We start from the raw sequence: 13,264 nt of genomic DNA, 5'->3' as shown, positions 1-13,264 counted from the left end.
GGAAGAAAAGAGAAGAAACGCTTTTCCAATGCCCTATCAAAATGGAGCAGCCCCCATGAAATCTGTTCAAGGAAATTTTGATTTGTTAGACAAGCAGAATTACCAACTAGAAGAAAATTTTGGAGCTCCTCCCCTGGATGGCCTCATTTTAGTCATTGGGAAGTTTGTCAGGGCAGCAAGAGGGGGGCAAAGGAAAACAGGTATTCAACTACCGTCCTTTATCAAGGTAGCACGTAACCAGAGGGATGCAAATGGGACAGAGCACCAAGGAGCACTCATGGGAATGAAAATAATGAGTTATCACAGCACCTCTGCTCATGCCTAATGTTCTTTTTCTCTCCTCTGCCCTCAAGGAGGTTCTACACTGAGGCCAAGTAATAATTGCTAATGTGTTGCATGTGCTAAGGCCTTGCTAAAACATGGTAAACACCCTTCCAGCCTAACACAAGAATGCTGCATGTGAACGTGTTCCCAGTTCACTTAGAACAGTGTGGTGTGTATAAATTGTTTATGTGTATGCAGGCAGGCATTTTTTAAGTGGGGGAGAACAGACACCTGTTTGGGGTCATTTCCTTGCAGAATCTTCTGAACTAGATTCACTTTTAGATATTTGCTTAGACCAAACAAAAATTTTGGGTACCTTATAGCCTTCAACAAGTCAGAGGTGGTCACATATGTCAGCATTTATTTCCAGCAACTATCAGTAGCTGAACTGAGGTGGTGCTTTATAGACAATATTGATCAAATGGAAAAGTAGTTAGTAGTACATAGTCACCCAACATAAAGTAATGGAACTACACTTTCTGGAAAAAAAAATCTGAGAGGAATAGATGACAAGAATAACAAACTTGGATCTAGTTATTTAAAAATAACTACTGGGGGCGCCTGGGTGGCGCAGTCGGTTAAGCGTCCGACTTCAGCCAGGTCACGATCTCGCGGTCCGGGAGTTCCAGCCCCGCGTCAGGCTCTGGGCTGATGGCTCAGAGCCTGGAGCCTGTTTCCGATTCTGTGTCTCCCTCTCTCTCTGCCCCTCCCCCGTTCATGCTCTGTCTCTCTCTGTCCCAAAAATAAATAAACGTTGAAAAAAAAATTTTTAAAAATAACTACTGGTCATTTTTGGCAAATGTAGCTATTTCCTATGTCTTTTGTCTGGGACCCACTAACTCTAAAGCCTTCCTCCATTGACTAGTACTTTCTTTTATCCAAAAAGGAGATACCCTTTTGTTAACTCTGTGCCTGGGTTGACTTAATCCAATTATCAGGTGTTCCCACTTCAGCATTTGTATGGTCAAGAATAATTATTGCTTTCTTCACTCTGAGGCTTTTTTGGTTGTCAAGAAGTATGTGTGTTGGAGGTGGTGGGTAGGGTGGGGAAGAGAAAGGAAGGGAAAAAGGAATTAATTTAATGCTCAATGCATTTCAAGATTATACTCTTTTAAGAAAAAAAATTTTTAGTCCAAGTGTGAAAGTAATGCATACAAAAACTATATATTTCTATATGTAAGTATGTAAACATACTAAAAGTGATCTAGACTCCAGAGCAGTTCTGGCCAATAGAAATATAATTTAAGCCACATTTTCTAGTACCTATATTTAAAAAGATCAAAAGAAACATGACATTAATTTAATACTACACTTTATTTATTTTGATTTATTTAACTCAGTGCATCTAAAATACTGTCATTTCAACATGTGATCAGTGTAAAAATTATATGAGGTTATTTTACACTCTTTCATATTTGGTCTTTAAATTTCATGTGTATTTTATGCTTACAAGTACATTTCAATTTGAACTAGGGCATTTCAAGTGTTCAATAGCCACGTATGGGTAGTGATTTCTTTATAGGACAGTGCAGTCCGTCATGCAAAGGAATTCATACAAACTTATAAATTATGATTACCTCTAGAAAGGAGGTCTAGAATAGGGGAGTGGAAGGTGAGAGTTTAAGGGAAGGGCTTTGTGTGGAATGTTTAACATGAGAATGTATTCAGCATTACCTGTGACCATTTAGTTTAAAAAGTAACACTTTCATTGTAGAAAATTTAGAAAATACAGAACAGTATAAAGAAAAGTATATAGGGGTGCCTGGGTGGCTCAGTCGGTTGGGTGTCCGACTTCGGCTCAGGTCATGATCTCACAGCTTGTGAGTTCAAGCCCTGCGTCGGGCTCAGTGCTGACAGCTCAGAGCCTGGAGCCTACTTCGGATTCTGTGTCTCCCTCTTTCTCTGCCCCTAACCCACTCACATCCTGTCTCTGTCTCTCTCAAAAATAAATAAACATTAAAAAAAAATTAAAAAAAAAAAGTATGTAATCCAAAAGAAGTGTTCTGTGGCTCTACCAGGACCAAGCCTCCCTTTAGGGAGAAGGTTCTCAGCTGATTTAGGTAGGAATGATTTGCTGGCTCATCTTAAGGCTCAATATTGCATAATTCAGTTTCCATTGCTTCATTGACAGTAGCAGAAACCCTCATTTTCCCCTGCTCTATAATTTCTTTAAAATTTTTAAACCTTACATACAGACTATTGAAGAACATATATAAACAGAACTGTCTAGAACAGGAAAGCAATTGGTGAACTGGCAAAGCAGGCCCAGGGTTTGAGAGAGATGCACCCATCATGCTCTTTACCATTTCCTAACATTGGGGCCTTGAGAAAAGTTACATGCCAAATGGTAAAGTGATGGCAACCAGTCCAACCATCTGACAGAGAGGCATCTCTGTGAAGTGGCTAGAAGCACAAGCTCTGGAGGGCCGTCTCGGTTACTGACTATGTGACAAGTTCATGTTTCCCACTCTGACTATAGCCCAGTTTCCTGTTTTGTTAGAGAAGAATAATAGTTAACAGCCACATTAAATGGTATAATCAGGGTTGAGATGTGTATGCAAAGCTGTCTATACAGTCTGTCATACAGTGATGATTAAATAAGTGTTAGCTGTTGTTATGTGTTTTTATGAGAACTTAAATGTGATAATATACGCAAAGATCTTAACACAGAACCTGGTACACGGTAGGCAGTCAACCAGTAACAACTATTTCAAGATGCAAGTTGATCTTATAAACGCTTAAGTTTGCATAAAGACGTTTATCTTGAGCTAGTACCGCAATTAATACTGGGCGGTCACAGGTGGCTCCAGTTGTGGGCACGTAAACAGCTTACTGAGCGATGGTTCGTTTTCTCCCTCAGCCCACCTTAGGCCATCCTCAGCTGCCAATAGGAATTCTTCATCAAGGCTTAAGGGCTGGCAGCCTAGTTACAGGGCCTTTTGACAAGGTCTTCAAACGCAGATGCAGGTCTCCTATCATAAACAGTAGAAACCGGCTACCGGCTTGCTGTGAATAAGTAGCATATAGCAGCAGAAGTTAGAGGTTGACACTAAAAACATGTGAAGGCACTTTGGAAAGAATTCCACCATGATCAAGATATTCTTCCTCTGGAATAGTTTCATAAAATTCTTGATCAAGCCTTCCTGATCATCTCACGTGGAGGTTGTGAACTAAGCTCATTTTCGGCCTTTGCGGGTAATTATAACTACCAGTTGTGGTAGAACCCTCAATGGAGGGGCTGCAGGCAGAATGGCCAAATGGCTTGATAACACCTTTAAGGAGAGCAGAGCAGACTCCTCAGAGGCTTATTTTGCAGGTAGATTAACGCTTAGTTGTTCCGGCCGGTAGTGTCGGTCTCTCCGGCAGCCTGCCTGCCGTTCCGCTATGCTACCCTCATGTCGTAGATACGAACCACTGCAGATTCCTACACAGTAATTGTGGATTTTCCTATTTCGTCATCCAGAGGAGGTGAGTCAACATGGTCGCTTAGAAATGAAAGTTTCCGAAGAAGTTGCTGTAGCTGAGAGAGGTTCCTGCAGCGGAAGACAGACGAGGGCAACAGTAGTCAACATTAATCTTAATGTAGTCTCAGCGTACACAGAGCAAGGCCTAGAAAGAGGTGGTGGGAAGTAGGCAGATATCCCCATTGGTCCTGTGGGGAGGGCAGAGCTGGTAAGGGGCCAGAATGCGGGGGGGGGCCTCTGGCTGGGGTCCAAAGGCAGCGCTGGCTGAGAGAAGAGGCTGTGTTTGTTAGGTTCTTGGAGCCCCAAGTGCAATTCCCATGAGAATTGCCAGGCCTGGCAGGTGACTTGCTGGCTCCAGCTGCCTGGGTTCTCCCTTCTGTGGTCTAGGCTTGGTTCTCTAGCCAGTCAAAAGTATGTTACCCATAAAATGCGCCTTCCCACTCAGTTTAGCCATAAACTATTCTAAAAATACAAAGAAACTGTGGTTCATTTGGTTCCTGATATTTCCCTCATATCCTTCCAGCTTCTGTGTAAAGTATTTCAATAGGTGTGCTTGTCTTGCCTCCACTTTTTAAATTACCACCATATCAGTCAAAGACTATAATCCCTGCCACACTTCCTCCAATTCCAATACCAGAATCTTGGCCAGCATCTTAAAATTCACAGTGAATAAAGAAAACCGGTCTCTAATTTAAATATGCTTGACCTTCTGTGGGGAGCAAAGTAATCACAGCTTTGTCATGCTCTGGTTTGGTTCAGTGGGTGTAAAAACATGTTCAAATAAAATCGGGATAGACCCAAATATCCCCCTGTCCTTCAAACTAAACCCAAGCAAAGTGTTGTTCTGGTTTGTAGTCTCTTTGGCTAAGGACAAGGCTTGCCTGAGGATTTCTCTATCGGAGATGGTTTGCATATCCAGTCTTGCCAGAAGTGTGACTTTACAGCTTGTTGTCCTTATAGGACCTTTCTCCTCTCTAACTGGGCTCGTCGTTTTTTAATCTATAGATTTGTAAGAACTAGAAGTCCCCTATCAGTTGTGCTTAGCCCAGTGGTGTTTGGTTGGCATGCTCTCTGCAAGCCTGGAAAATGTGAATTTCTCCCCAGGAGCAAAATCTTGTATGAATTGTTTCCCAGTTTTTCTCTCCACTTTGAAATCTACTTCAAAGTTATTATTTGGCTAACGGGTTATGTTTTCCTTCCCTTGAGGTCTATAGGATTTGCCTCTGATGTGTGGATGGGGCACAGGTTTTCCTCCTCATTTTTATCTACATTACATATGAACATAATCATTCTCACCCCCAAATATGAAACTAAGGCTTAAGTGAATTGCAAAAGCCTGTTTCCCCTCTATTAGTCTTTAAAGATGTTCAACCCAAGAAAGGAATAATTAGTCTTCTACCTTTATGATATGATTATAACTTTAAGGCTCAAGGAACAGATAGCAAATGTGTCATTGATGGCAGAATCTTTAACAACAGGGATTTTTAAAAAATTAGTTCAGGGTTTGATTCTGGTTTTGGATAACACCACTAACTTTCTCCTGGGAGCTTAATAATCTAATAGAGACCAATTAGATCATATATGATATCACAAAGCTTAGTGATTATTTTCTCCATAGGCATTTAACAGATGTTTAAACTTAGTTGCATTATGTAGAGTCAATATAAAGTAAATAGAAGGACTGTATTTTGTGATTATCTCTTTCAAGAAAAAGGGAAGTTGAGTTAGAGAATGAGCGTGTGGCTCTGTTTACAGATAGTGTGAGAAGCCAGCTTCAAGGGCATGTCAACATTCATGATGATGTACTGAGTTAAGTTCAAATTTTTCCTGCATTACTGTGTGAAACACTGCCTGGAAACTGCTCAGTACATAAATTATTTCTTTCCAGTCTGTGATTCTTGTGGGCAGAAAAGTGAATTATGTATATGAATCCATTCCTATAGTTATCTTTCAACAATACCTAAGGCAGCAGCCAAGTTGTCTCTCTATTATCATTTACAGAAAATAGACTTCAGTCTTCCATTCAGCCGTGCCAGGAACTCTAGATTTTTGCTTTCAGAATTGAGACTTTGAAGTAATGATAATAGCTACCATTTACAGAACATCTACTATATGCCAGATACTGTGTAAGATGCCTTACATGTTTTTTCCTTTATTTGATTTTTTGAACTTATATGATTTTGTAAATGGTAAAAGTATTACATTGGTTCTTTCCTACAAATCAAGTAATACAAACCTACAAAAAGAAAAATTAGGGGCATCTGGGTGACTCAGTTGGTTAAGTGTCCAACTCTTGATTTTGGCTCAGGTCATGATCTCACAGTTTGTGGGTTTGAGCCCTGCATCGGGCTCTGTGCTGACAGCATGGAGCATGCTTGCGATTCTGTCTCCCTCTCTCTCTCTGCCACTACCCCCACCCTACCCACACACACGCACACATTCTCCCTCTCAAAAATAAACATTTAAGAAAGAAAAAATAGTTTGTAATTTCCACCAGCACTCCCCTCCAACCCCAGTGCTTTGGTAACTGCTATTCATTCTGCCACTTTTTTCTAATGCCACACATATACACATTCTTGGTATTTCAAATTCTCCCATTACCTCTATAAGGTCGGTGGCTTTATCTCCATTGTATAGATAGGGAAAATAAAGCCTAATGAAATCAGTAGCTCTAAGGAACTGAACAATAGCATAGAGTTCTCTTTCTAGTCAACCACACTGCTTTTATTGAGATAAAGAAATGCGGGTAATTATGAAACTTAAGGGAAAGTCTAAAGTGTTTCTGGAACCATGAAAAAACAAAGACTCCTTCTGTGTTGCCAGTCATTGAGTGGTCACCATTGTGGCCACAGCACAGTCACCTTCTTTCCTGCTCTACCAACAGTGCAGTGTCAAGGCACAGTGTTAGCATCTCATCACCTGGAAAGCCCTGTGTTCCTCCAGGAGTGGTTATTGGGTAGCAAGTTGGTATTGATGTAGCTTTGTGGCTTAGCATCTGGGAAAGTTTGTTTATGGCAAATTGTTATCCCCTCACAGATTATTTAAAAAATAGACCCATTCATCAAACATTAACTCTAGGTATAAACTATAATTATATTCTGAGTGTCTTTTTGTCCATAATCTTGCTCTATTAAAATAAACTATAATGGGGCGCCTGGGTGGCGCAGTCGGTTAAGCGTCCGACTTCAGCCAGGTCACGATCTCGCGGTCCGGGAGTTCGAGCCCCGCGTCAGGCTCTGGGCTGATGGCTCAGAGCCTGGAGCCTGTTTCAGATTCTGTGTCTCCCTCTCCCTGTGCCCCTCCCCCGTTCATGCTCTGTCTCTCTCTGTCCCAAAAATAAAATAAACGTTGAAAACAAAAATTAAAACAAAAAAATAATAAATAAACTATAATGATGAATTAGTGAAGTATCTCAGCTAAAGAAATGTGTAAATGTGGAATTTTAGCCCAATTCATATTCTTTCACTTATATTTTGTTCACAAAAAACAGGGAGGGATTTTTTTTTCTTTTTTCTTTTCAAATGTATCAAAATGCTTTGAGACTTTATTTGACCAATGAAAAACATAAGTGATCTTCTATCTCCTGAAGAACCAGGGTATTCTCCTACCTAAAAGCAACAACTGAGTCTCTTCTTTTTTTTAACAAAGCAGTATTTTTCTGAAGGGCCAGATATGGACACTCACTCCATTGTGTAAAGGTCTCATCCGGTTTGCTTTCCAGCCATGTGATGAAATTCAATGCAACGCCCTATTCCATTGGCTCTAAAATACAGCAAAATTCACCTTGCCCTAGGAAGCAGGTAAAGGAACGCATGTGGAGCGTGCTAACTTTTGACATGATGTGCCTAGAGCTCTTCTCTGGCTTTAGGGATGGAGGAAATTCATTGACACACACCCCACGTCTATACCTATTGGCCGTACTCTGAGAGCTATTTACCCAGAGAACAATGCCTTCTGCCCTCGCTTCAGTCTGTGATCTCACAAGCTAGTCAGAGCCAGCTATGGGCAGTAGTTAGGTGGAAGAACTCCAGAAAAAATAGCTCAGGCTGCCATAAGTCATCTCAGTGATTTGTTGGTAATACTGGACTCTCAGTGAGTAAGGAATGTGTCCCGGAGTGATGCCTGGGAGTATTGTGTAGGCGAAGGAACTTCTCTTTAATTAAGCCTCTTAAGGACTTTTGAAACAGAAATTTGATTCCATATTTCATAACCATTGTGGAATATTCTCATGGGCAGATATAAAAAATTATCAGCGTATCTCTCCAAGTAAGAGAAAATCAAAGCAAAAATAACTTGTTTCTAGAATATGAACAAAAAGTACTGCACTAGACATTTAGCACAGCACGTGGCACCCACTAGGCACACAATAGGAATTTGTTGAATAAATGAATGCATGAAAGAACAGAGTTCCCAGAATTAGCAGTTGACAATAGCTGAAGTGAAACTGAAAGACTTTGAGTTATGTCAGAGGGAAATATTCTGACAGGTATAGTGACCTGAAGATTTCTGCAAAGCAGTGTGGAGAGCAGTGTGATATCACAGTATTAGCTACCTTCCTATCCACTTATTCTTCCCTGCTTGCGTTCTGGTGCAGTGAGTGAAAAGTACTTCTAGGAAGTTATAATGCAATTTGGCCCACAACTGGTAACTAAATACGAAAATTGCAGTGAATCTAAATGTTGGAAGGAAACTGAGCTGGTGGGTGACCTGCTGGGTTGGATAGTATTGGAATCATTTGGCTGATGATGCCAATCAGTCACCATTTTGTTTTGAAATGGAAGCCCAGTAATCAAATACGTTTAGTAAAATTCCTTGTGTTTACAGAGATCTAGTCAAAATGATTCTGTATTTTCCTATTTAAGCATCCCAGTGGAAGTCATGTTTTGCCTTTCTAATTAAATATTTGCTTACATGTGTGTGATACAATGTTGCTGAATGAAGCAAAAAGCACACTCCTACTTTTTATGGGAACAATCCTTAGTTTCCTCACCTGCAAAATAAGGAAAATATCACCCGCTCCTCACATTACAAGGTTGAGAAAAGCAATCGGATATGTTAGGATGGCAAAACCAAGTATGGACTTGGAGTCTGAGAGGCTTTAGTTGAGCACTGGCACTATGTCTGTGATCTTGAGCAAGTAACTCAACCTTAGTTTCCCCATCGGTCAAATGGGAATAATGGTAATACCTATCTCACACACTTGTTGAGAGGATTAAATAACGTGATATATGTAAAGTGCCAAATACCTGTTAGTGGTTAACATCGATGAGCACTTACTGTGTTCCAGGTACGTGGTAACACACATGAATATGCTCTCCAGGCTGTAGCCTGTGGCAGGTGGAGGCACAGCTGGTGACTTTTTCGTTCCCAACCTTTGCTCCCATGTGACCTTGCTTCTGTAGCCCACAGACTTATCCAGTGGAGAATTCTTACCAACGATGTTAACTTTGAAGGATAGGGAAGAGGCCATTTTATAGGATCCACTGCTCTAGAGAGGAAAGTCCCTGGGGTGAGCAAGATCCCTGGACAAGATCTCCAGCCCAAAGGCTAGATTTTGTTAGGCCTCAGAGGAAGTAGACCTTTTCCTATTGCAGTCTGGATGCATTTCCTGTGACAAATCACAAGGGTCCAGGGCTCTGGGAAAAGGAAAGGACAGCCAGAAGGAAGGAAAAGGACGAGGCTAGTTATGCATGCCCTTCTTCTCCCTCAAATCAGCCTCTGTTTTTTTAATATCATTGCCTCCAGCCAACAAAGAAATTACCTGTTGTTTCGTTATTAGAACTATTTTTATTGACAGCATAATTACCTTATTAACAGCTAATATGTAGTGAATGCTTATATAGGAAAAATGCATTGACTTATTGTCATCACAGCAATGCGATGAGAAAGATTCTCTTCTAGGATTCTATTATTATTCTTATTTTACAGATGAGTAAAGTGAGGATAAAAGCAGATAAAATCCTTGCCCAAGCTAGCAAGTGGAATTGCTGAGACTCAAACCTGGAGCTTCTAGCTCCAACCCATTATTTCTATCTACTGTGCTGCTCCCTGATTTAACTAATGATTCACAACTAGAGTTCAGACGCAACCAGGCACTTAAGTTCAAAATGTGCCCCCTGGCTGCCTTCCCCAGAGCAGGAGAGCAGAGCTTAGGTGGTTTGCCCAGCATTTCCAGACTCTTTCCAACAGAAATGAATTTCTGCTCAACTTGTCCTCAAGTCTGTTTTGAAAACCAAAATAAATAATTTGTGTTGATAGACAGTGTGCCAGAACACGAATAAAAAAAGTCCCATTTTGTAGGACAGAGAGTGAACTTTAACCTTCTGAGAATTTTTGGTTTTCCTATATGAAATGTTTGCTTATTATTTTTAAGATGCTTTCTCATGTGTTTTTTTTTTCATGTTGCAAAAAAGGGTTTCCTTAAGCTTAATACAATTTATTGTACAAAATGAAAAGATGAAGTCGAGTGTAGTATTGTAGTTAGGAGTTCTTAAAACATCACCGAAGGGGCGCCTGGGTGGCGCAGTCGGTTGGGCGTCCAACTTCAGCCAGGTCACGATCTCGCAGTCCGTGAGTTCGAGCCCCGCGTCAGGCTCTGGGCTGATGGCTCGGACCCTGGAGCCTGTTTCCGATTCTGTGTCTCCCTCTCTGTCTGCCCCTCCCCCGTTCATGCTCTGTCTCTCTCTGTCCCAAAAATAAACGTTAAAAAAAAAAAAATTAAAAAAAAAAAAAAACATCACCGAAACCTACAGGATTTACTATATAAACAAGCTCAATTAAGTATCTCATGCTAATTACATAGCTATAAATACAAGGTGGATGAAAAACCTTGATTGGGTTTGTTCTTCTCTGTTCTGATACAACCTTAATTGCACATGATAAGAAAACACTTAGAAAGCACATCAGACTGCCATGAGCACTCCAGCGACCTGCTCCAGGTTATGCACGTTGGAGAAAAAAAAACAAATGTCACATCAGTGCTTGCCTCATGGGGGAAAAAAAATTAAATACTGAACATTTCCCCCTCTTTACTATTCATTCAAAATATAACAAGGAGCGGGGTGCCTGGGTGGCTCAGTCGGTTGAGCATCCAACTTCAGCTCAGGTCATGATCTCACAGCTAGTGAGTTTGAGCCCTGTGTCAGGCCCTGTGCTGACAGCTCAGAGCCTGGAGCCTGCTTCAGATTCTGTGTCTCCCTCTCTCTCTGTCCCTCCCCTGCTCATGCTCTGTCTCTCTCTCTCTCTCTCTCTCTCTCTCTCTCTGTCAAAAATAAACATATATATATATATATATATATATATATATATGGAGAGATACCCTTTGTACTGTACCTCCAAAAGGAAGCAATCATTCAACTTTTTAAAAAAAACCCACATGAACTGTTATTGTATTGTAATGAATTATAAACCTCAGGGCAAGCTACAGTGAGCTCTGTAGCATGTTCCAAAAGTAGCAATAGACTGGAGTTCAGCAGTCAGGGTATTTTAGGGTCGGGTAATCTATCGGAAGAGTGGAAGGAAGTAAATTAAAGGTAACCCACTACTCCCAGCACCACTGACTCATCATTTATCACAGTGAGTGATACACACTGATTGCGCACCCTCTTGAAGAAGTCTACAAACAACTGCAATTTATCCATGCCCGATTTCTAACCTGGTGCCACTTTAAACTATTGAGCCAATGGAGTCAAGATTAATTGTAACATTCACTTTAGAAAAACATAATTAGAAAAGTACATATGCTGGATTCAAAAACCAAATATAAATTCCTTTTGGATTATGCACAGTTACGGATTACCAGTTTATCTGTATGGCTAATCCCCTCCATTACTTTGGATAATCCAGAATTGGATACAGCTATTTACATGTAGGTAGTGATGATAGGTATTACATGACCTTAGTTTCACTAATTCCAACAAAGATGTGGGTTTTTTGTTTTTTTTTGTTTTTGCCAGAAATCTTCCCTTTCAGACCTGTATGCATGCAATTTTGTTTACTTTTGGGGCTTCCTAATTTTAAAAGCATGGATCTAGGCATGATTATGCATGTTGGAGACAAAAATCGTCCCTAATAGTTTTGGCTTGAAGGGAAGCTAAAATGGTAATTTACTCTATTTCACGGTCTCAAAGATGATCTTTCTGGCTTTCCTCCTCTCTCCTACAGCAACCATCCACTATGAGTTATGCAAGACACATCATTAAGAAGGAAGGCTTGGGACTCCAGGGCCTCAACAAAGGATTTACAGCAACTTTGGGACGTCATGGGGTTTTCAACATGGTTTATTTTGGCTTCTACTACAATGTCAAAAACATTGTTCCTGTCAATAAGGTAACTATTTAATAGATTAAAATCCTGGAGAAAAATGTCATCAGTGATGACAGCTACATTTGTAGAGTGTTCGCCATGTCCTAGTCACTGTGCTAAACACTTACATCTAATTTGATCCTCACAGTAAGTAGCCTTATTCCTGGGCTGTTGTTATTCTTATTTAGGAATTGGAAACTGAGGCTTAGAAAACTCAGGGCGCCTGGGTGGCTCAGTTGGTTGGGCGACCGCAGCTCAGGTCATGATCTCACGGTTTGTGAGTTCAAGCCCATGTTGGGCTCTGTGCTGACAGCTCAGAGCCTGGAGCCTGCTTTAGATTCTGTGCCTTCCTCGCTCTCTGCCCCTCCCCCACTCACGTTCTGTCTCTCTCTCAAAAATAAACATTCAAAAAAAAATTTTTTTTTTAATTTTTTTTTCAACGTTTATTTATTTTTGGGACAGAGAGAGACAGAGCATGAACGGGGGAGGGCAGAGAGAGAGGGAGACACAGAATCGGAAACAGGCTCCAGGCTCTGAGCCATCAGCCCAGAGCCTGACGCGGGGCTCGAACTCACGGACTGCGAGATCGTGACCTGGCTGAAGTCGGACGCTTAACCGACTGCGCCACCCAGGCGCCCCAACATTCAAAAAATTTTTAAAAAAGAAAAAGAAAAATCAAGTAAATTGTTAAGTAGTTAATAGCCAAGTAGAGACTTGAAACCAATTCTGACACCACAATTCTTCTTGAAGTATGCACCATTACATCTGAATGCTTCCCATTTATCACAAATGGGAACTTCTAGAAACTGTGTTATCATGTAATTTTTATCTCAGAAGCGTAACCTTCTCAAGAAAGTTGAAATTTTCATATTCTACATAAATTTTGAGCTCTGGGGAAAAATTATCAGCCTAAAATTTAAATTTTACGTAGATATTCATTTTTAAATTCACCTACGTTAACTAGGGTAAGCAGTAAACCAACTCTTTAAGGATCATTCACTTTCATGCAAAATAAAAATAATTATATATGTATATATATTTAATGATATATAATAAATATATATGTAATATATATATATTTAATATATATATTTAATGATAATTTACAGATGCTAGCAGCCTTTTAACTTCTACAAGATGAAAGTAGCACATGATGTGCTTTAAACCTAGCA

The 13,264-nt window shown here is 40.4% G+C and overlaps 1 protein-coding gene across 6 annotated transcripts in view; it reads left to right on the top strand.

Annotated features, from left to right (window-relative positions):
• Window positions 1-13,264, top strand: part of SLC25A21 (solute carrier family 25 member 21) — a 486,715-nt gene that overhangs the window by 439,352 nt on the left and 34,099 nt on the right. For all 6 annotated transcript variants that reach the window (XR_007153080.1, XM_047863361.1, XM_047863356.1 and 3 more), the window contains one exon: window positions 11,952-12,116. Coding sequence is in view for 5 of the 6 variants with exons in the window: in XM_047863361.1 (XP_047719317.1) it covers window positions 11,952-12,116 (165 nt within the window). In the remaining variant the exon portion in view is untranslated. The remainder of the gene's footprint in view (window positions 1-11,951; window positions 12,117-13,264) is intronic.

This window comes from Prionailurus viverrinus, chromosome B3, assembly GCF_022837055.1.
Source record: "Prionailurus viverrinus isolate Anna chromosome B3, UM_Priviv_1.0, whole genome shotgun sequence".
Classification (NCBI taxonomy): domain Eukaryota; kingdom Metazoa; phylum Chordata; class Mammalia; order Carnivora; family Felidae; genus Prionailurus; species Prionailurus viverrinus.
This window is presented reverse-complemented; position numbering and strand designations above follow the sequence as displayed.